The following is a 23819-nucleotide window of genomic DNA, read 5'->3' as shown; positions in this document are numbered from 1 at the left end:
ACCACACACTGTATGTCAGACAGTGCATTTTGCATAGGATTTACTCTCCGTAGGGCAGTCCCCACCTAGAAGCCATCAAGGGCAAATTCAAGTGCTGAGGGATTTTGGAATGGCTCTATTCAAGACAATCTTCCACTAATTCTATTAGCAAACATTTACTTCAGGACACTGCCAAGGGAAACTTCTAATCTAAACTAAATCTAAACTTCTAAACATACTAATCTAAGCTAAATTATTTAAATTCTGAATTAGTGAAGTAATGATTGCTGAGGTTGGTTTTTTTTTTTTTGTTTTTTTTTTTTTTGTTTTTTTGCCATCCAAACTAGTATTTCACATTTATATAGGACATGATTAAAACTGAGTTTGGAAAGTAAACAAGTGATGGAGAGGATGTGGAGAAAGAGGAACCGTCTTGCACTGTTGATGGGAATGCAAGTTGGTGCAGCCACTTTGGAAAACAGTGTGGCGATTCCTTCCTTCAACAGATGAATGGATAATGAAGATATGGTCCATATATACAATGCAGTATTGTGCCTCCATCAGAAAGGATGAAAACCCAACTTTTGTATCAACATGGACGGGACTGAAAGAGATTATGCTGAGTGAAATAAGTCAAGTAGAGAGAGTCAATCATCATATGGTTTCACTTACTTGTGGAGCATAAGGAATCTAACATGGAGGACATGGGGGGATGGAGAGGAGAAGTGAGTTGGGGGAAATCGGAGGGGGAGACAAACCATGAGAGACTGTGGACTCTGAGAAACAAAATGAGGGTTTTGGAGGGGAGATGGGTGGGAAATTGGGTGAGCCTGGTAGTGGGTATTATGGAGGGCACATATTGGTATGGTGCATAAACAATGAATTTTGGAACACTGAAAAAAATTAAATTAAATTTTAAAAAACTGAGTTTAAAACATTGATAAGGCCCTATTTTGCTATTTTTTTTTAAAGTTGTGAAGAAAATTTTGGGAACAATTGGACATTTGATGATACTTTTATCATACATTAATTTTCATTAAGTTTTAACTATTTTGGAGAACTTCCTTATTCTTTGGTGATACGCATTTAAATATGTAGGAATGATGTGGCAAGATGCCTAATATCTACTTTAAATGATTCAGAAAAATTATATATGAGAGCTATCAGCAAATATGGCAATATGTTGACATTTGTTGAATCCAGGTGAAGAGCATATAAGCATTGATTGTATTTTTTCTAACTTTTCTGTGGGTTTGAAAATTTTTATAATACAAAATTTTTGGAAAAAGCAAGTTTGGAGAACTTACAATAATTCGTCAAATATTCATCTTCCATACCAGTAAGATTTTCATTACCTGGCGAACACTATTCTACTTGACACCATGATACAATAGCTTCACAAATCTTTGAAACATTCTTTGAAAGATCACAGAAGAAAGGATTAGAAGGGTGCAATGTGCTGAAGCACTAAGTGGGATCAAGACTATTTACACTACTTTTATTTATCTAGTAAACTAAAGTTTAATCTCAGTAATCTACCTCTGTCTCACAATAAAAGCTTAATAAATCAGCAGCTGAAGGAAAAAAAGGAATTCACTAGTAAATGTAAATATAATAGCTACTCTTTCTGAAAAAAATAAATCTCATTATTGTACATAATTTTGTGAAAATATTCTAATTCCATTATTAAATACAATTACATAGACAGAATGTAATTTAATGTACATTTTAAGGGATAATAGGCATTCTATTTTATTTCTCATAAAGGAGGTTGTCACTGTGATTATTGGTTGCCGACTATCTTCTAGATTTGGTCTTCTTTTCTATCTAAAATGTTCAAACCATAGAGACTGTGGGTCTGTTCTTTTTCAATTATCCTCCTTATCACATTCATTAGTGTGCTTCACTCTGATGAGTTATGACTTCTTGCTGGTTGTGGAGTTAATTATTTGAGTTAGTTTCCTTGAGCTCCTTCTGGGCTTGTTATTTTCATTACATTTTTCACTGCCTTTGCCAGGGCCTGTTACGGCATGCTAAAAGGCAGCAGTTGTAGCACAGATACAGACAAGGCCTGGAAGCACAGATTAAAAACTCCACTCTAACCTTCATATTCAGCAACATGTAGAAAAACCTCCATGCCAAATGAAAGAAGCCTTTCTGCTCCCTTACCAATTTGTACAATCTCCTCTACCAGAGAAGCCAAGAAATAATTCTTAGATTATAAAACATTTATGCATTCAAAATATTTATTAGGTGTCTTCTGTAGGTTGATATATACTATCACCTTACATATTAAGGTGCAAGAAATACAGGGAATAAGACTTGGTCTAAAAGCTTCAAGTCTAAAGTCAGAGGGGAAAAGTTATATAACAATATGTTATATATCAGAGTTATTCATTGTGATGAGATTTTAGAGTCAGAGACAACTCTTTTTACCCTAGAGGGTTTATTTGTTGTGGGTTTTCTAGTCCTCCTCATCATAATATTCCTACCTCTGAAGTGAGATGAATAGTAGACCTAGTGGGATCAGGAACACTGTAATTGCTAAGTAAAACCTTGCCTCCTTCCTGAGTGGCCAGTGCTTGTTGTGGAATCTAGCAGAGACCATCCTTATATTGATTTCAGTGACAGGTAAGGAAGTACAAAATTTCCTCTCCAAACATAGCTGCAAGTCTCTAAGCAAACATGAGTCAAGTGTTAAAAACACCACAATTGATTCTCATTGTCAGCTGGAAGAGATACCTCATCTTAACTATAAGTCATAGAAACATAGCCAAGTCTTAGGTATAGAGCTGAAAGGGACCTAAATGAAATCATGAGTGAAAAGGGATTAAGTCAGAGAGTCTGGGAAGTTGGTGAATATTACTCACATCCGAGAAAATAAACTGGAGAGGGATCCACAGATTGGCAGAACAAACTTCAGAACTAAATGTTAAGAAGCCACATCAGAGAGGTTAAGAAGGGAAAAACAGTGGTAGGGAGCTGCCCCGTGGAAGGGAGCTTTGGATACTGAGAGAGGAAAGCACCTGGAAGCCCCCAAGAAGAAAATTAATCCCCATAACGTCCAGTCTTAAAGATCAGAGGGGCTGAGTCTTCACCTTAGAGAGAGAGACATCAGTCTGAGAAGAGGTAACACAGAAGCAGCAGTTTGCATAACGCCTAGGGCAAATAAGAGGGAGATCTATTTATACTGATTTAGGAGCTTGTTGGAGGATTTTTCCTGGAACAAAGAAGCTGGCAGTCCCCATCTTCTTCCCCCAACCCCCAGCATAAATGCAGGGTGACCTGTGGGAGGTGGTGTTGCACAGACACTTGCTATCTAACCTGCTAGCAGTGCACCTGCCCATAAGTTATGGACTTACGGTGGACTTGCCCACTCCAAGCCTGCCGGCCTTGGACCAGTACAAATTTTGTTAACACAACATGTGCTCCACCCAGCTGCCACAAATAGAAATCACCCACCTCCAGCCACTGCTGCAGACTACACCTAACTGACCCATACAAAGATGCCACTTGATCCGGTCACCCTCATTATGTGGTGTTGTGCCCCCAATCACCATCACTTTTCTGAGGATCTGGCCTAGGACTAGTGGCTCAGTGTAAATTTTGCTAACACCATGGGCACATCCTGCCCAGCCTCCACACACAGATGCCACATGCCCCAAAAGCAAGCAGAAGCAAGCCATCACCTTGACACCACCATGCTATGGAGGATCTAGCCTAGAAGTAGTGGCTCAGTGCATATTTTGCGAATACCATCACCCTTCCTCCAGCCCTCCTGCAGTCATGCCGTCTCAGAGAAAGCCTGACAGGGTGTCACTAACATTACAGAAAGCAAGCACAGCCAACAAGAGGCCGAGAGTCAGTGCAGATGTTTAGAGTTAAAGAAAAAGCTACTCAGACACCAGAGCAGGACATAAGCAACACACTGAAGAGCCAGGTTCTAGTAAATAGGGAACACTGCACTGCAGGGCACTGCAGGACCTCTTCTTCATGAAGCCCCTTCCTCAAGAGCAGAAGACATAACTGACTTTCCTCACACACAGACATAGATAGGTAGACAAAATAAGGAGACAGAGAAACATATCCCAAATGAAAGAACAAGACAAAATCACAGCAGGACAAAATAACAGGCAAAACAGAAATAAGTAATATGCCCAATAAGGAACTTAAAGCAATGATCATAAAGATACTCTCTGGACTTCAAGAAAGGATGGAAGACATCACTAAGGCCCTTGACAAAGAGATAAAAAAAAACAAAGAGGAAGAACTCAGTCAATGAAATTAAAAATATAACAGATGTAAAATATAGTGAGCTACAGGAAGCAGAGGAATGTATAAGTGACCTAGAGAATAGAGTAATGGAAAGCAATCAAGTCGAACAGGTGAGAGACAAACAAATATTCCATAATAAAAGTAGACTTAGAGAACTCATTGACTCCATCAAGCATAATAACATTCACATTATAAGGATCCCAAAATAAGAGAGTGACAAAATGACAGAAAATGTATTTGAAGAAATAACTGCTGAAAACTTCCTGAATCTGGGGAGGGAAACAGAGATCCACATTCAAGAGGCACAGAGATTCCCCAACAATGCTACCCAAGGAGATCCACACTAAGATACATAGTAATTAAAATGGAAAAAAAAAAAAAAAAAACAGTGACAAAGAATTTTAAAGGTTGCAAAATAAGACAGTTACATGCAAAGGAAACTCCATAAGACTATCAGTGGAATTTTCAGCAGAAACTTTGCAGACCAAAAGAGAATTGTTTGATATAGTCAGAGTGCTGAGCAAGAAAAATTTGCAGCCAAGACTACTCTATCCAGCAAGGCTATCATTCAGAATAGAGGGAGAGATAAAGAGTTTCCCAGACAAACAAAAATTAAAAGACTTTGTGAACACTATAGCAGCCTTATGAGAAGTGTTAAAGGGGACTCTGTGACTGGAAAACAAAAACCCTAAGAGCAAGAAAAATAGGAAGCATAAAAGCAAAAAAGCAAAAAAAAAAAAAAAAAAAAAAAAAAAAAAAGGAAAGAAAGAAAGAAAAAAGTCAAGTAGTCAAGTATATTTATAAAAATCAGGCAGGAGAAGCACAAAATAAAAGGATGTAAAAATATGATACCAAATGTCTGAAATGTGGAGGGGAGAAAGGAGTAAAGAATGAATTAAAAATTAAATGACCATCCGTGTAATATAGGTTGCTATATACAGATCTTATATATAAACTGAAGAGTAACCACAAATCAGAAAACAGTAATAGATCAGCAAAAAATAAAGAAAAAAAGAATCGAAGTGTATGGCTAAAGAAAACCAGTAAACCATTAAAGAGAAAAAGAGAAGGATGAGAGAACTACAAAAACAACCACAATGAGTAAAAAAAATATAGCAATACATATCTACCAGTAATTACTTTGAATGTAAATGGACTAAAAGTTCTAATCCAAAGATAGTGTGACAGAGTGTATAAAAAATAATACTCATCTATATGCTGCCTCCAAGAGACTCATTTCAGACCTAAAAACATCTATAGTTTGAAAGTAAGGGGATGGAGAAACATTCATAATGCAAATGGGTGTTAAAAGAAAGCTGGAGTAGCAATTGGACAAAATAGAATTTAAAACAAATTCCATAAAAAGAGACAAAGAAGGATGGTATAAAATAATAAAAGGGGCAATTCAACAAGAATATGTAACAACTGTAAATATTTATGCACCCAACACTGAAGCACCTAAATAGATGAAATAGTTAATAACAAACATAAAGGAATTAATTGATAGTAGGGAACCTTATTATTTTAAGATTTCTTTCTTTCTTTCTCTCTCTCTCTCTTTAGATAGAGAGATAGGGAGAGAGAACACACATGCAGGGGAGGGGCAGAAGGAGAGAGAGAATCTCAAGCAGACTCCATGCTAAGCACATCGCCTGAAGCAGGGGCTCATCTCATGACCCTGAGATCATGAACTGAGTCAAAATCAAGAGTCAGATGCTCAACCAAATGAGCCACTCAGTTGTCCCAATAATAATAGGGAAACATAACACCCCACTTACAATGATGGACAGATAACCAAACAGAAAAACATTCTTTTAAAGCCATTGTTTTTAAGGAAACACTAGACCAGATGGATTTAACAGATACATTTGGAATACTCTATCTTTAAACACCAGAATACACATTCTTTTTAAGTGTATATGGAACATTCTTCAGAATAGATCACATATTAAGCCACAAAACAAGTCTCAACAAATTTAAAAACATCAAAGCCATACCATGCATCTTTTCTGACCACAGTGCTATGAAACTAGAAATCAACTACAAGAAATCATCGGGAAAGAGCACAACTATATGGAGGTTAGATAATATGCTACTAAATAATGAACAGGCCAGCGAAAAAATCAAAAAGTACATGGAAACAAATGAAAATGAAACCATAATGGTCCAAAACCTTTGGGATGCAGAAACAGGGTTTCTAAGAGGGAAGGATATAGCATTACAGGCAACATCAGGAGAAAAAAAAAACAAAACCCTCAAATAACCTAACCTCACTCTTAAAGGAGCTGAAAAAACAACAACAAACAAAACTAAAAGCCAGCAGAAGGAAAGGAATAATAAAGATTAGAGCAGAAATAAATGGAATATAAACCAACAACAACAAAAATAAAAACACAGTAGAACAGATCAAGGAAACCAAAAGCTGCTTCTTTGAGAAGAGCAACAATATTGATAAGCCCCGAGCCAACTTTACCAAAAGAAATAGAGAAAGAATTCAAATAAACAAAACCACAAATGAAAAAAGAGAAATAATCAACACCACAGAAATACAAACAATTGTAAGATAATATTATGAAAAACTATACCAAAAAATTAGACAAGCTAAATAACTAAAAAACTAAATAAATTCCTAAAACATATAACATACCAAAATTGAAGGGAGAAATAGAAAATTTGAACAGATTGATTATCAGCAAGGAGAGTGACTCGGTGATTAAAAACTCCCAACAAACAAAACTCCACAACCAGTTGGCTTCACAGGTGAATTCTGTCAAACACTTAAAGAAGAGTAAATACCTATTCTAAAACTATTCCAGGGGCGCCTGGGTGGCTCAGTGGATTGAGCCGCTGCCTTCGGCTCAGGTCACCATCTCGGTGTCCTGGGATCGAGCCCCGCATCGGGCTCTCTGCTCAGCAGGGAGCCTGCTTCCCCCTCTGTCTCTGCCTGCCTCTCTGCCTACTTGTGATCTCTCTCTCTGTCAAATAAAATAAAATCTTTAAAAAAAAAAATAAAAAATAAAACTATTCCAAAAAATAGAAGAAAAACTTCCAAATTCATTCCATGAGGCCAGCATTACCCTGACACCAAAACCAGATAAAGACACCACACACAAGAAAGAGAATTATAGGCCAATATCTCTGATGAACATAGATTTAAAAGTCCTCAGCAAAATACTAGCAAACAGCTTAAACTGTACATTAAAAAAATTATTCACCATGATCAAGTGGGATTTATTCCCAGGATGCAAGTGTGGTTCAAAGTGATACATCACATCAATTAGAGAAAGGATAAAAAAAAAAAAAATCATTTCAATAGACACACAAAAAGCGTTTGACCAAGTACAACATCCATTCATGATAAAAGCCCTCAACAGAATAGATTTAGAGGAAACATACCTCAACATAATAAAGGCCACACATGAAAAACCCATAGTGCACATCATACTCAATTGGAAAAAACTGAGAGCTTTCCCCCTAAAGATAGGAACAAGCAAGGATGTCCACTCTCACCACTTTTATTCAACGTGGTACTGGAAGTTATAGCCACAGACAACAAAGAGAAATAAAAGGCACCCAGATTATTAACGAAGAAGTAAAACTTTCACTAATCATGGATGACATGACACTATATATTGAAAACCTGAAAGACTCTACCAAAAAACCACTGACCTGGTGCACCTGGGTAGCTCAGTGGATTAGGCCTCTGCCTTTGGCTTGGGTTGTGATCTCGAGATCCTGGGATCAAGTTCCACATTGGGCTCTCTATTTGGCGAGGAGCCTGCTTCCTATTCTCTCTCTGCCTATTTGTGATCTCTCTCTGTCAAATAAATAAATAAATCTTAAAAAAAACCCAAACAAACAAACACTGACCTAATAAATGAATTCAGTAAGATTATAGAATACAAAATCACTCTACAGAAATCCATTGCATTTCTATATACCAATAATGAAACAACAGAAAGAGAAATTAAGAAAGCAATTCGGGGTTCCTGGGTGGCTCAGTGGGTTAAAGCCTCTGCCTTCGGCTCAGGTCATGATCCCAAGGTCCTGGGATCAAGCCCCGCATAGGGCTCTCTGCTCAGCAGGGAGCCTGCTTCCTCCTCTCTCTCTGCCTGCCTCTCTGCCTACTTGTATTTGGTTATTATAAGTAATTCTGCTATATTGACAAATCATATTGTCACAAGGAGCAAATTCCAGCCTACTTGTGATCTCTGTCTGTCAAATAAATAAATAAAATCTTTAAAAAAAAAAAAAAGAAAGCAATTCCACTTACAATTATAGTTAAGCCTCTGACTCTTGATCTCAGGGTCCTGAGTTCAAGCCCCATGTTGGGTTCTATCCTGGGCGTGGGGCTTACTTTAAAAAAAAAAAAAAAGTAAAGAAATTTAAATTTATAGCAGAATTACTTATAATAACCAAATACAGAAGCAACCCAAGTGTCCATTGATAGGTCGATGGATATGCATTCCTTTATCTATTTCTTTCTCTCTCTCTCCATATATATATATCCATATATATATGGATATGTGGATATATACATATTATGGATATCCATAATATGGATATATGTATATATCCATAACATATTATATATATATGGATATATGGATATCCATTTATAATGGAATATTATTCAACCATAAAAAAGAATGAAATCTTGCCTTTTCAAAGGACATGAATAGAGCTGAAGAATATAATGCTAAGCAAAATAAGTCATTCAGAAAAAGACAAATGCAATATGAATTCACTCATATATGGAATTTATTAAACAAAACACAGGAGCAAATGAAAACAAATAAGAGGGACGGACACAAATCAAGAAACAGACTCTTAACCACAGAGAACAAACTGATAGTCACCTATTTAGGTGACAGGGATTAAGGAGTGCATTTGTTGTGGTGAACACTGGGTGACATGTGAAATTGTTGAATCACTATAGTGTATACCTTAAACTAACATTATATTGTGTGTTAACTCTATTGGAATTAATTTTTTTAAAGAAGATTAAATCAGTGTCTGGCATATTGCAAGTACTTAATAAATAATATCCATTATCACTATTATCCCTGATTTTATACCCTGGGAAGCCAGAAAGCCTGAAAGGTAAATCTCCCTAAATCATCTAAGAAATGGCCTTTATGTTACCATTTGATTAATGTCTCTAATATAACTCATGAGACTGAAAATTTAATTAGAATAGAAATGAGGCAAGTTTTTGCTTACACCTGTGTCTCAGCATCTACAGCAGCACAGGTATATAATAGATATCTATAAATATTTGTTCAACACACTTGTTTCTTTTTTTTTAAATAATTATTTAGTTAGATATATCTGGATTAAAATTCCAAGTCCAGTACCTTCTAGCTGTGTAAACTTAGACAAGTAAATCACTTTGAGTCATAATTTTCCCACTTGTTGGAAATGGGGCTAATAATACTTAACACTTAGTTCACAGGGTTGTGGAGAAACTTAGATGAGGCAAACACCGTCTGCATCACACCCAACACAGGAGGTACTCATTACGTTTCAGTCTCCTTATCTTTTGCTGTCTACACAAGAATTTTGTCAGTGTTAGCAAACATCATGGTTTGCCACAAGAGGGCAATACTATATGAAAACAGAAACCTACGCCAAAAAACAAAAATCAAAAACCCCATCCCCACAAAACAACAACAACAACAACAACAATCCCCAAACCAAAAACTTTCCAAAATTACATTAATTTATTCCTCTCTCTCTTTCTCTCTTTTCTACTCCATAAATGTAGTTTTTTGATGAGGGTTTCGTGTTTAGAATTCTGTTCTTTTCCTCCATTGTGTTCTTTAGAAATCAAAGGACTTTAAAAATCAGATTGTCACAAGGAGCAAATTCCAGCCTCTGCAGTTATTCTTGCTCCCTTGGTTGGTGGTCTTGACTTACTGTTTCCATGACCTTTTTATTAAGTTAACCTCTATACTCCTGGGTGTTAGTGCTGCATTTCTTTCCTCTAGACAGCATCTCTTAGTTATATTAAGTTTACCTCAAACTCAGCATGGAAAACTAAGCTTATCTACATTTATTATTTGTAAGCAAAAAGACAATGCTTCTGTGTTATATAAGCTCAAATCCTATTACAGTTATGTTATATTCCTGCCTCCCCCGTGCAGTCATACAATGTGTTTCTGAATAAATTTAATCTGTTTACTATCTCTTCCCCATTCTCATTTCTACTTACCTGGTCCCAATCCCCTCTTCTCAATTCTCAATGCTCAACCATCTTCCTTTGTTCTTCTAACCATTTCTCAGTCCATTTATCGAATAATAAGTGCTTGGAATCAATACACCTACACAAGGTGGTCTATGTTCTGTGCTCTTCCTAAGAAAGACTCCCACTTCTTTCCCTGGGACTAAATGTTCGTTTTTCAACCCAGGCTACGTTTAACATTTGGCTGTTTTATGACAAAAGTGGAAAGCAGAAAGGGAGCATTATATTTGAGAGGGACTCTGCAATTTATGAAAGCATTTTTTAAGCTGCAAAAGGGCAACGTTAGCAGGTCGCATAGGGGGCTGTCACTAATGATATGATATGTACACTTGTCTGTCAGATAATGCAAGGTCATACGCCAACCAATCTGACAAGAAACAGCAACGTTAGGAGCCAATGCTCCAATTGGTGTGGGCCAAAAAAACAAAAACAAAAACAAAACTTTTAATAAGACAGAATAAACAGTATCTGTTACGGTGCTATGGAAGTGTTTGATCTGAACTTTCTTCTCCTAGCAGAAGACTTAGAAACTCTCGATTAAAAAATTTATTTAGTGTAAAATGGTTTTGAAAAACCAATCGATTACTGTCTTCTTTGCTTCTCTTACTAATAATTGAATCATCTAAATGAACTATTCCAAACACAAAGGATAAATATTTCATGATTCCATTTATATGAGGTACCTAGAGTAGTCAAATTCATAGAAACAGAAGTAGAATGGTAGTTACCTGGGACTAGGGTAACCAGGGATGGCAAGTTGTTCTTTAATGGGTACAGCTTTTCAGTTTGGGAGCATGAAAAAGTTCTGGAGATGGATGGTGTTGGTGGTAGCACAACAATGCGAATGTACTTAAATGTCATTGAATTGTATCTTTAAAAGTGGTTAAAATAGGGACGCCTGGGTGGCTCAGTGGGTTAAAGCCTCTGCCTTCGGCTCAGGTCATGATCCCAGGGTCCTGGGATTGAGCCCCACATCGGGCTCTCTGCTCAGCAGGGAGCCTGCTTTCTTCCCTCTCTCTCTGCTTGCCTCTCTGCCTACTTGTGATCTCTGTCAAATAAATAAATAAAATCTTAAAAAAAAGTGGTTAAAATAGTAAATTTTATGTTATATATATTTTGCATAATAAAAACATCTTAAAACAAATTTGAATTATGTGTTTTGTTTATTTAGTTTCCATATTGTTCTTCCAGATGTGATGTGAGGTTCGACTAGAATTGTACAAAACCTACTTTCAAGGAGCATGCTTTGGGAAAATGTAACACATAGGTAGAAATGCAAGCAGTGACAGTGTCCCTGTATTTTCACTGCAGGAAAGGTCAAGGAGGATGTTTAGTCTTTTATGTACATTTGCCTTTAATTTAGTAACCTCTCGTGGTGCCTGGGTGGCTAAGTCAGTTAAGCATCTGCCTTCAGCTCAGGTCGGGATCCAGTGCCCTGGGATCAAGCCCATGTTGGGCTCCCTGCTCAGTGTGGAGCCTGCCTCCTCCTGCTTGTGCTGTCTCTCCCTCAAACAAACAAACAAAAATCTTTAGAAAGAAATTTTAGTAACCTCTTACCAGGCCTGAATTTGGCCTCAGAATATCTGAGTCTCAGAGGCCTAAGTCTAAAAAACAAATTGAAAAATACAGTATTCCTGCTCTTACTCCTAAGGAATATATTCCAAGACCTCCAGGGAATGCCTGAAATTGTGATAATACCAAGCCTTATATACACTATGTTTTTTCCTAAATGTACATACCTATGATAAATTTTAATTTATAAGTTAAGTACAGTAAGATATTAAAAGAAATAACTAATAATAAAATAGAAAAACTTTTATGCTATAATAAAAGTTATGTCAGTGTGGTGTCTGTCTCCCCTGAAATTTCTTATTGTACTATACACACACTTCTTTTTCTTGTAATGATGTGAAATGATAATATCCCTACCTACTGAGATGAAGCGAGGTGTATGATGTAGGCATTGTGACATAGCATTAGATAATCCTTGACCTTCAGATGATATGTCAGAAGGAGGATCATCTGCTTCTACACTGGAGTTGACCATGGGTAACTGAAACCCTGGAAAGCTAAACTACAAATAAGAGGCGACTATTGTAATAATAACCCAACTGTAACACTTACTGGGTACATATCAAACACCAGGTTTCAGTGTCAGATAGGATTGAGGTCAAGGGAAAAGTTTTAAGCAGATTTACAAATATTATGTATCAGCTTACTACCTCCAACTCACTATTTTCTCTTTAAAATAAAGCCCCACATATCCGATTTATTTCAGAATTAAGAAAACAAACAGAGACACATCTCTGTGCCAGTAACCATGCCAAAGAGTGTGTTAGCCAATAATATTTATGAAACTCATCATGCAGTTAGCTGACAGGCCCATCTATTATGAAGTGGAAACTTTAAAAGAGGGTACATACATTTCAATCCAATAGAATTTTCAATGAAAAAAAAAACTTGCAGGTATAGACAATCTTTTATTTAGAAAGTCTATTCTCTTAGAAAGAATCTGGTTCAATTATAATGGTGGGGAAAATAATACATAAAAACAACAGTTCAAAACTGACAGTAAATTCACCTCAAAGCCAAACCATTTCTTTGCTTGGTTAATGTGGCATAAGACAAAGCCTGACTAGCAGGTATAATTAAAGTATGAATCACAGGGATAAGTCATGAGTAACCCTGGGAGCACCTATAGGAAAATAAGTCTATTATAACATACTAGACTTTAGAGACTAAAGGATAAAGGGTAGGAGGAAAAATCCTAATTCCATGTAAATGTAATTATGGGCCTGATTGGAAACACTGATAATGGTACTGGTGCATTATTGGCCCAACATCTCTGTAGCTTCTGTAACATAACATATTTCACTTCATGTATTATATAGGTACTCATTCTTAATGTTTTTTTATTCTGAAATTTGTTTGAGCTCAGGTACTAGGCTTTGCTTTATTTCTTCATATAAATTATTTCTCTACTCAGATCCTAATAATGTAGACAGTAGACATAAAACATGCAATTACACACCTGAATACCTGAATAGTTAATGATAAGCCGTATCTTAGAGTCTAGAATAATTTTGTCCTGACATAAGAATTAAAAAAAATGAAAATTGACAACCAATATATTAAATGCTACTTATCAAAGACTGTTGATACATTTTTAAAGAATTAATCACAAGATTTTTATTTAATAAAAAACAGAAAAGATTGTTGTATTTTATCCTATTTCATATCTCAGCAGTTGGCATTGGATTTAGTTGCTAGGAACAGCAATATGGCAAAAGTTGAAAGGAAACTATTTGTTTGGCTTGACTTGTTTTTTTTTGCTTTCAGGCTGTATGATGAATTAGATATGAAATCACCTCAGGTGAAAAACAGCCCCACTGCTGCCTGGGTCACTCCCTTGATTGAAAAATAGCATTATTGCCCCCCATCCCAACTCACCTACCCAAATGAAGACTACTTAACTGAGCATAGGTTAGACACTGTAGTTAAAATGACTCTAATAATGATTAGGCATTCTGCAGTATTTAGAGGTATAATGATACAAATATGAAAGGAAGGTTTTTAAGTCCAATTTCCTTGGCTCAGAAGAATTTAAATCAAAGCCATCAAATATATTTTTAACGTCATCTTATCTTAGTTCAAGGTTTATGGGCTATTTTTAATGTTCATGTGTACGCTTTTAAAAAAATTTTGAAACTAAAAGTCCTGACAGACTCTGAAACTTAATTCAGAAAAATGTAAAGCACATTAATGGAATTTTTCCCATGGTCTGTAGAAGAGTTTTTTTTTTTTGTTTTTTTTGTTTTTTTTTTGTTTTTTTTTTTAAACAGATGGTTCAAATGGACCAAGCAATGAAAACACAGAAATTAAAAGCAGATCCTTAAGAAAAATAACTGAGTTCTCGGAAATACTATAGATGATGGCAGGACTAGATGTAAGGCAGCACTCTCTTTTACTGTCAAGGTTCGGAGAGAACAGAAATTTATTAGGTGATTGCCTTTCAGAGAAGGAGTAACTGACTCTTGGTAGGAATTAACTTTTCATTTGGAACTCCAGCCAATTTCAACAATTTGAAAATCCTCATGCTTGTAGGATAAGTCTATCCAGGTGTCAATAAAATATACAGTATTATGCTCTAGGTATTCTTCTAGAAGTAGGAACACCTAAGTCCCAGGTGCTTAGGGGAGTGGGGATGCCTTAAAATCTTCCCATTTCACAGCTACTTGGAAAAACAACATCCCAAGGCCTGTGAAAGCTTTTTATTTTCAGTATAGAAACTGACATTCTTGGATCAAGGAATTGAGCGGTGGGATAGAGGCAGGTAAACTTTTCAACCGGGAATTTTTATGCATTCAGTGGAGACAGGAAGTAAAAGATCTAAACCAACGCAGGAAAGTAGCACCTTCCAATCAAGCTTCAAAATGATTTCTCAAACTTGAAGGAAAATTAACCTTGGTTTCTCTCCGAGACAATTTTTAGGGAGGGGCGGTGAGGAGGGCGGATAGGCAAGGCACGTTGGGAGCAGAGATCTTTTTAGGGCGTGGAAGACCCCAAAGTGTCGCCGAGGGCTAGTCAGATCCAGGTGCTAGGGAAGACCCAGAGTCGACGCCCCAGGCGAAGGCAGGATCCCGACTGCGCCGCAGCCTGGCGCAGCCCTGAAGCTCAGTGCGGGCGGGTGGGTGGCGGTGGGAGGGTGACTGGGAGAAGGGGCGGGGTGGCGTAGGGTGGGAGTGCGACGGCAGGAGGAGGGTCTCCCAGCCCAGGCCCAGTTTTCCAGCTTTCTGAGCCTGCGTCCGGCTAGGGGGAGGGCTTCCCTTGCCCGGCCACAGTGGCTCAGAGCACCTAGGACTGTCAAGAGAGTCGGAGAGTGGAGGTGCCGGAAGTGTCTGCGCGCGGTGAGAGAACTTTCCTGCTCCGGCGGCGGCCCGGAGCGTCCACCGCCTCTCGCAGCGACGATGCGCCCTGATGACAACGACCTGAGCGGGCTCGCGCCTCGGCCTACCGCCAGAGTCTGCACACTCCTTGCCGCAGAAGAGGACTGAGCCCAGAGGCGTCCGCCCGCCGGGGAGTCCTGTGCTGGCAACGCGGCGCTCGGGGCCCATTTCCTTTGCCCCGTCCTCTGGCGTCTTGGCTGGTTCCCTGCGATCGCGCGTAGTCAGCGCCGGCGCGGTCGCCGGCTGTTCCCGCCCTCACCGCCGCCCCGGCCGCGTCCCCGGTGGCCGCTGGTAGCGTCTGTGCCATGGGGCTGCCTACTCTGGAGTTCAGCGATTCCTACTTGGACAGCCCGGATTTCAGGGAGCGCCTGCAGTGTCACGAGATTGAACTGGAGCGAACCAACAAGTTCATCAAAGAGCTCATTAAGGACGGCTCTCTGCTCATTGGGGCGCTGAGGAGTAAGTGGAGCTGGCAGGGGCGGGTGGAGAGGGCGCAGGGATGCGGCGACTTCTCGCGGGGTGCGGGTCTGAGGGGTGGGTGGGATGGAGGACTCGGGGCTTCTTTTGTTTGAATGGGTTTGGGACAAAAGCTGAAGAGCTCCCCTGCTGGTGGCCACCAACTTTGTGCTTAGGTGTTTTTTACTTATATACTTTAAGGTCTACAGAAAAGGGGGAAGTTATCCACTGGACCCAGGAGTAGATCCTGAGGAAAGTTGTTCAAAGTCATCTTTTTTTTTTTTAATAAAGCGCCTGAAAAATGTTGGAGACTATTGGTCATTTTTTGTTGGTTGGTTGGTTTGTAATTTTTATTGTGCCTAGTTTGAACACTTAAAAAAAAAAAAAAAAGGTCCTTAAGGAGGGATTCAAGAACTTGGTTTAAGGATAAAATGAAGCTAGTTTGTTTCGTGATACTCAAAGAAAACAATTAATTTCTTCTATGTAGCAGTGGCTCTTCACTGGGCACAATACATCATTGAATTGGCTTTTAAAAAATGTGCATTTGCAATTTTGCCATTTAGTAAGATTTTGGAGATGATAGAGGATAGGTATGGCACCAGGGGATGTAATCTCTTTACAAGCTTTTTGGTGCATCTTAATTTTTGGTTTGTATGGTAAGGCTAATGTTGGTCGAGTCACAGGGAATGAGGGTTCAGTAGTTAAAGGCCAAGCAGAATTTCTGATGATTAAGTAAAGACTATCCTTAGGGATTTTTCCCACTTCCTTTCCCGAACCGATTTTTTTACTCCCTCCTGAATTTGCTGGATCTTCACTTTCAAGTACTAAGACCTAGGAGAGTCTTAGTAAATAAAAGAAACTCGAGTTTCTCTTTAAGAAAATGGAGTGATCTGCCTTCGTTCGGCTTGGCGGGTCCTAATCCCAGGGTCCTGGGATCCAGTCTCCCATGGGGCTCCTTGCTCATTTGGGAGCCTGCTTCTCCCTCTGCTCCTCTCCCATCCTGGATCGTTCTCTTATCTCTGACAAATAAATAAATAAAATCTTAAAAAAAAAAAAGAAGGAAAATGGAGTGATTTAACTGATAAGGTTTAACTTGTTACGTTTCCCAGACGTATTTCCATCTTATTGGAGGCTTCTGAAGGTTTTAGCTACTGAAAGGAAGCCCTGGACTCTCTGGCCTCTAATGGCTGGGTGAGGGAGGTATTTTCATTGCAGGGAGAGCCTTGGAGCAACTAGAAATCCCCAGGGCAAATGTAATAGAACCGTTGTGGAGTGTATCAGTTGGAAGGTCAGTAACAACATAATGGGGATGTGTGTGCCTGAAACTGAGACATTAGCATCTGATCTGTATTTTGAAGCATGTATTAATAATGGTAAGGATGAAGCTTATCAGAATGTCTTAGAATTAGTGTGCTCCCAAATCATTTTTTAAGCATCCCCAATGCTAAAACATTTACTTATTACTTGTGCTACTTAACTAGGATAAAGTATGTTTAATGCCCATATTCACATTAATATCTGAATTTGAGGGTAGTACTGATAACAGTATTTACTGATTTGTGAAAAAAGAATTTATCTGTAGTTCTTTTCACTCTGTGCGTACACAAATGTGAACTCTCTTTCCTTCTGGTTTGCAATTTCTGGCTGAGGTCTCAGGACTGGCCTCCTTGCATTTTAGCCTCTTCCAAAAGAGTTTCCCCGTCTCAGAATGCTAAATGCCAAGCTGCCTCTTGTGGAGCTGCCAACCGGTCCACAAGTGACATTTCTTCTCATTCTGCTGGGGAGATCATTTTAGTGTTTCAAAAGTTGAAAACATTTCCATAGCTGTGATAAACGCCCTGCAGTGCATATTATTATACTAGTGAGATTATGTACTTTATTATGATTTTTGAATCTAGTCTTGCAAAAATCAGATGATTCCCATCCAGATAAGTTTGTTCTTGCATATGTAAAGTGAAGAAATCTTTCAAGTTTAAGTTCCTTGAACATACAGAACCTGTTTCATTAATTTGGTCTTATGCACTTAAAGATATACAACATGCTGTCTTTCTAGGATTCTTAGGTTTGTGATGAGAGTTGATGATTTTAATGTTTGATTATTATTTATCTCACTATGGAAGGAAAACGGTTTGTTCTTTATTCAAAGAATTCCTAGCATCATTTGCCATATAAATTTTGCAACAGAGGAACTCTTGAAGTCACATGATGGCAATGCTTTTTTCACCACCAAGCCACCTTCTATCCCTTGGGGAGGATACACTGAGGTTAGGCTGCAAGCGGTTAAATGTGGGTCCTGGGAAGTTGCTCAGTTAGGATAAGAGTAAGCCTAGAGGACTTTGAAGCCTGCTTTTATTTCTATCCCAGATCCACCAAGAAGCCCTCCTTTCCCCAGTTCTGTCCCTTGTTCTTTTCTGCCAGAGGAAGACTTCACCTTCCCTAACTTTATAGCTTTCCATTCTTCTGTACCTACTGTTTCAGTAAGTGTATCCATTATCCTGTTCAGTTTTATTTTTTGCACTTTGTTGTTATTTTCATGAATAATTAATGGTTTCTTAATGTAGCCTTCCTGGAAGGACAATCATCATGCATCTTGTATTATTTCCATCCTAGTTCATAGCTTTTCTGGTGAGGATTTTGGCATGCACTCTTGGCTAATACAGGCATGACTATTTCAATAGGAGTCACAAATGCTCTTTGAGTTTTACTTCAGGTTGTCAGTATTATGGGAATTAATAAAAGGGAAACCACACTGATGGCAGGCTGGGCATGTTAGGAGAATCAGATACCACTCAATGTCAATTATAGGAAGTTTTGTCAGTTACAGACTACTAATAGACAAATCAATAAGAAAGAATCATCAGTTAAAGCCGCAACAGGGAAAGATGTACATTGCATTTCCTACAATAAATCAACTACCCCTGCAACTCATCTAATGAGAAACCGTTATCACTCTGAACTCTTGCTTTTTCCAGTGGACTTCTATTCAGAACAACCCCTCTTAAGTTCTTCTTTCTTCTCCACAAAATAACATTGCTCCTTGTTTTTTGGTCTTAGCTATGGTTTTGCCGTAACTTGCTTGTCCAGGATTGCAATTCTCTTTTACTCCCAAATAAACCCATTTTGCTGATAAAATTTCTGGCAATCTTATTATTAAGGTTATTGGTTTCCTTAGTAGAAGGGTCCTTATCAAGGAAAACCTTGAGTAGATGATATCAATTTTAAATAATATAAGTAAGATACTTAACGTTTTTTTAATAAGACTTTTATTCATTTATTCGACAGACAGAGATCACAAGTAGGCAGAGAGGCAGGCAGAGAGAGAAGGGGAAGCAGGCTCCCCGCTGTACAGAGGGCCCAATTCGGGGCTGGATCCCAGGACCCTGAGATCATGACCTGAGCATGATCAACATAGCAGAGGCTCAACCCACTGAGCCACCCAGGTGCCCCGATACTTAACATTTTTAAAATGAATTATTGCACATCCAATCTGAGAAAAATAGATGTCAGCTCATTAAGTAGATGGATATAGACCTGAATTTAAATTCTGGTGCTGACAAATGATGTGTGATAAATGGCAAATAACTTACCCTCTCTGGTCCTACTTTTCCTATAAAATGAGGTAAGATTTATAAAGGTCTTACCACTAGGATTATTTGTTTATTTTGTTACATGCTGTATAGACATTTGGTGAGCAATATTTGAGAATATTTGATACTGGAGAATCAGATTTTAGATCTTGCTGTGACTCACAGTCCTCCCCCTCTTTCATCAAGTGTTCTGTGAACTTAGTTACTTTAACAGGTATCTTAAAATTTGAGTTATGGAATCAGATGTTGTTTTTGCTTATTGATTTTCTTTTATAAAGAAACACCTCAAAATGGCTTTCTCATATAATTCTTCCTTTACTTTCTCTTTTCTTTTTTCTTTATACTTTTGAATATTTAAATAGGGCTTTGTCCTTGCAAAAATAGACTTCTCTGGGTCCTTGGGTGGCTCAGTCAGTTCACCATCTGCATTCAACCCAGGACTTGATCCTGGGCTCCTGGGATCAAGGCCCAGGTGTCTGGCTTCCTGTCGGTGGGGAGTCTGCATATTCTTGCCCCTCCACCCATACATTTCCTCATGCTCTCTCTCTCTAAAAACTAAAATCTTAAAAAAAAAAAAAAAAAGGAATAGATTTCCCCTTCTCCCAAAAACAGAAAAAGAAAAAAGGAGTAGACAGAAATAGGATTGTAGTCACTTAATTCAATTATTGGGTAGGAAGAGCATATCCACATTTTTTTCTTCTACCCTGCCCTTTGGCATCTTGGTTCCTGCCATTTAGGGTAATGTTTCTCAAATCTGTGTGTCTAGGCTTCTTCTAGAGGGAAAAAAAAATGTTGGTGGACTCTAATATAGATTCAGTTATTTATTATTATTATTATGGTAATATATATAAGCATGAAACTAATTCTTGTGTGTAGTCATACAATCTTAAAAGCAAATCAGTTTATGAATTAAATACAAATAATACTGTGAAACCAATAAAAAAACTTGTCAACTACATTCAGTTAATCTAATGGATGACGATGATGTTACTGAAAGAAAATTTCCTATATATAAAGACTGTTGATAATATCTTGTGTATTGATTATTCATTTTCTCTTTGCTATTCCCAGTTGGAACTATAGTTCTTCAAAACTGCTTGCCCAGATGATAGCCTCTCTATCACAGATTATGTATTTATTGGTCATATTGCCTCTGTTCCTGAGGCAGTAGTTCCTGGCACTAGTGTTCCGTGACAAAAAGAAGGGTGCCTGTTTGAGTAATAGAGATTGGTTGTTCCTAGGTTTAGATGTAGAATATACAGTTAATTAAGAATTTAGGACAGGGGCACGTGGGTGGCTCAGTGGGTTAAAGCCTCTGCCTTTGGCTCAGGTCATGATCTCAGGGTCCTGGGATTGAACCCCCATCAGGCTCTCTGCTCAGCAGGAAGCCTGCTTCCTCCTCTCTCTCTGCCTGCCTCTCTGCCTACTTGTGATCTGTCAAATAAATAAATGAAATCTTAAAAAAGAAAAAAAAAAGAATTTAGGACATTAGCAGGAGGGAAGCATATAATTACTTGTGCCTACTGCCTTCGGTGTTCCCAGATAATAGTTTGAAGTACGATGGTACACTTGTGATCTGGGGATTATAGTAAATAAAGTAAAACCCGAGATGCAAAGGCTACATTGAGATATTGTAAAAAGGGTGAAGGATCCTGCCTTCCATTTGCTGTGTTTCTCAAACTTGCCTTAGTCTTGTTTCACTTGTTTTTTCACTTTAAGCCATTCTCTATTTTGTGTGTATGTTCTGGACCCACTCTCTATTACTGGAGTTTTGGTTGCACAGAGAAGGAGTTAAATAAAAGGAAAAAGCTGATTTTAAGAAGTTTGAGACTTTCTGTAGTTATTGTGCTATTTATTTGGTCATCCTTCAGCTTTTTAGGGAAAATTGCTATTGTTTTAGGCCATTTTTTGTATTTAAATTTGCACCTAGGTTTTATAGTTTAAATGGAACCCATTGCAGAGTCTTGTTTACCCTGCAAGAGCTCCTTCATGGCTGCTTATCCCACTAAGGCTGTTCTGCATGTGCAGCTGGGCAGTCTAATCAAAGGTATGGATATGTAATTACTTCAACCACTCATTTGGTTCTTAAGTTGTTGGAATTAGAGTTAAATGAGCAGAAGTAGCTGTATCTTTCAAATGAACTGTAATTAATTTTAGGAACTGGTAGATTAGGAATGTAGTGCTTTAAGGTTCTGCTTCAGAGATGTTGCAAGTAAAAGCAGTTACACTTGTGTTAATTAAAATGATGGCCTTGGCACTTATCGAAGTGGAAGTAATTTGGGCTGGCTGAGTACTTCCATTTACTTCTGATTCTCAATGTGAGCTCAGTGCGTACCCTTTTACACTGTCTTTATTTTCGTTGGATTTCCTTTTTCAGCAGTTAGTAATTGAGGGGCTGTTCTGTTAGAGGCCAGGGAACGAGTTAGTGGGAGAATGGGTTAGCAAGAACCACCTTTTAAACTGCTATCTTTGACAGTTACGATCAAGGTACTTTGAAAGTGAAGAAAACTCAGATAACTGCTAAAGTTTTAAGTTACTGAAAAGCTGCTTTAACAAACTTCCTTTGAATTAATAATTAGTGTACAATGTTCATTGTGTTGATATGTAAGCATGACTCAAATCATAAAAAAAAATACAGCTAACATTCAGTATTACTTTGGTGTGAGTGCAGTTTTATTTAAGTAATGTATACTTACAGAATGGCAAATCTTTTATTTAGATTTATAAAGAGAAATATTAGTTTAAAAATATCATATCATTAAGCCACATTTGGTAAATATGCAACAATGGAATGTTTAATATGGACAGATAAGGAAGGGTGAAGGAAAGGGGATTTATTTTGTCTTGAATCTTTTTCATGAAAACTCTTTCTTGCCAGAACTGTGATTGCCGCCTCTTCTGGCCCTAGACATCCCTGCTGTCTAGAGTGTAATTTCCACTCATTTCAGCCTTCTAGGTGGGTGCCAGCCCCTCTGTAGCGCCACCTGCCACCCACCAGTTTCAGCTGGCAGCTCTGCCAGCCTTCCTTTTTCCTCCACCATGCAAAACCTCTGCCCAGCATCTAATAATCCTTATAGTGTATTCCCAGTGGATCTGGCCTCATCAGCCAAGGACTTGCTACCTGCTTCTTGCTGAGTTTCATCCTGAAAATTAAAACCATTTGCCAAGCACCTGGCTGATAAGTGTGTGGACTCCGTGCTTCATCTTTTGCAACTGTGTTCATCTGAGCTGTAATGACTGGGTTTTGTAGAAGTGTAGAAATTCACATAATATTTGATAATCTTGATGGCTCTTGAAAGCAAAGGAAAAGGGGCCAGATGATAACAGGACAGTCATTACAAATGTAATCATATTAACAGTTTTGTCTCTGACTAGGTGAACTTAAACTTTGGCCTGGATATTTCTGGTAATATGGATCCTTCTCTATAAGATTACTTCTAACTGGGATGTTTGTTTAATCAGAATATGTCATAGTTCATATCCTCAGTCTTCTGATTTTATTACCAAGAATCCAATTATAACACTGAAGAAAGTGTTCTGGCAACTTCCATCACTTTGTGAGGACTGTGACTTGCTTCAGGAAAAGTAAATTGCGGAATAGTAAGATAACTTATAGTAGCTGATAATCTGCCAGTTTTTTCAGTCTTTTCTCTTTCTTTCAAAGGTATGCTTAGCAGAAAAGAAGAAAAACAAGTACTAAGTTTCCTACAATTTTTAATTTGAGAGTAATTCTTTTAATTGCAATTTTTCATGGAACCTGGTGGGAAAAGGCTAAAATAAGATGAATGAAATCTTTGTACATTATTTTATATTAATTGTAAGAGACTTTTTCAGTTCCAGTTTTTAGATTCTGTGATAGAAGTCTCCATTCCTAATGACATTTAAAAAAATGCCCAAGCATGACTTTTTTTTTTTTTTTTTTGTATGTTGTTGGTTTATCTGATTTGGGTGAGTATTAGGAATGATGGGTAATGTTTTGTTTTGTGAAGGATAGAGGAGCATCCTGTGTTGGTTCTCAATGTCAGATGGTATGGAAAAAAAATGGAAAAAATGCTGCATGTAAATAACCTTGCTACGTTAATAGTATTCTTCCTGTACCTTGGCTTTACTCTGGGAAAAACTGGGTAGACACCCTATGCCCCCTTTCATTTGGAAGTCAGTCATATTTCTTAGTAGTGGAATTTCTATATTTCCTTATGCAAATCTAAAAAGTATACTGCCTGACACTTTATGAAGGGGATGCCAAATAGTATTCTGTCATGTGTAAACATATATTGGAGCTTATCCAGATGAAAGACCCAGCTTCAGTTTTCTCTTTAGTACACAATAAAA

The 23819-nt window shown here is 37.9% G+C and overlaps 1 protein-coding gene across 4 annotated transcripts in view; it reads left to right on the top strand.

The window, feature by feature from the left end:
* The first annotated feature begins 15738 nt into the window (after nt 1-15738).
* Nucleotides 15739-23819, top strand: part of ARHGAP42 (Rho GTPase activating protein 42) — a 307644-nt gene continuing 299563 nt past the window's right edge. For all 4 annotated transcript variants that reach the window (XR_009356745.1, XR_009356746.1, XM_059185797.1 and 1 more), the window contains exon 1: nt 15739-15903. Coding sequence is in view for 2 of the 4 variants with exons in the window: in XM_059185797.1 (XP_059041780.1) it covers nt 15750-15903 (154 nt within the window). In the remaining 2 variants the exon portion in view is untranslated. The remainder of the gene's footprint in view (nt 15904-23819) is intronic.

This window comes from Mustela lutreola, chromosome 1, assembly GCF_030435805.1.
Source record: "Mustela lutreola isolate mMusLut2 chromosome 1, mMusLut2.pri, whole genome shotgun sequence".
Taxonomy (NCBI): Eukaryota; Metazoa; Chordata; class Mammalia; order Carnivora; family Mustelidae; genus Mustela; species Mustela lutreola.
Note: the sequence above shows the minus strand (reverse complement) of the source record. Positions and strands in the feature narration are given on the sequence as shown.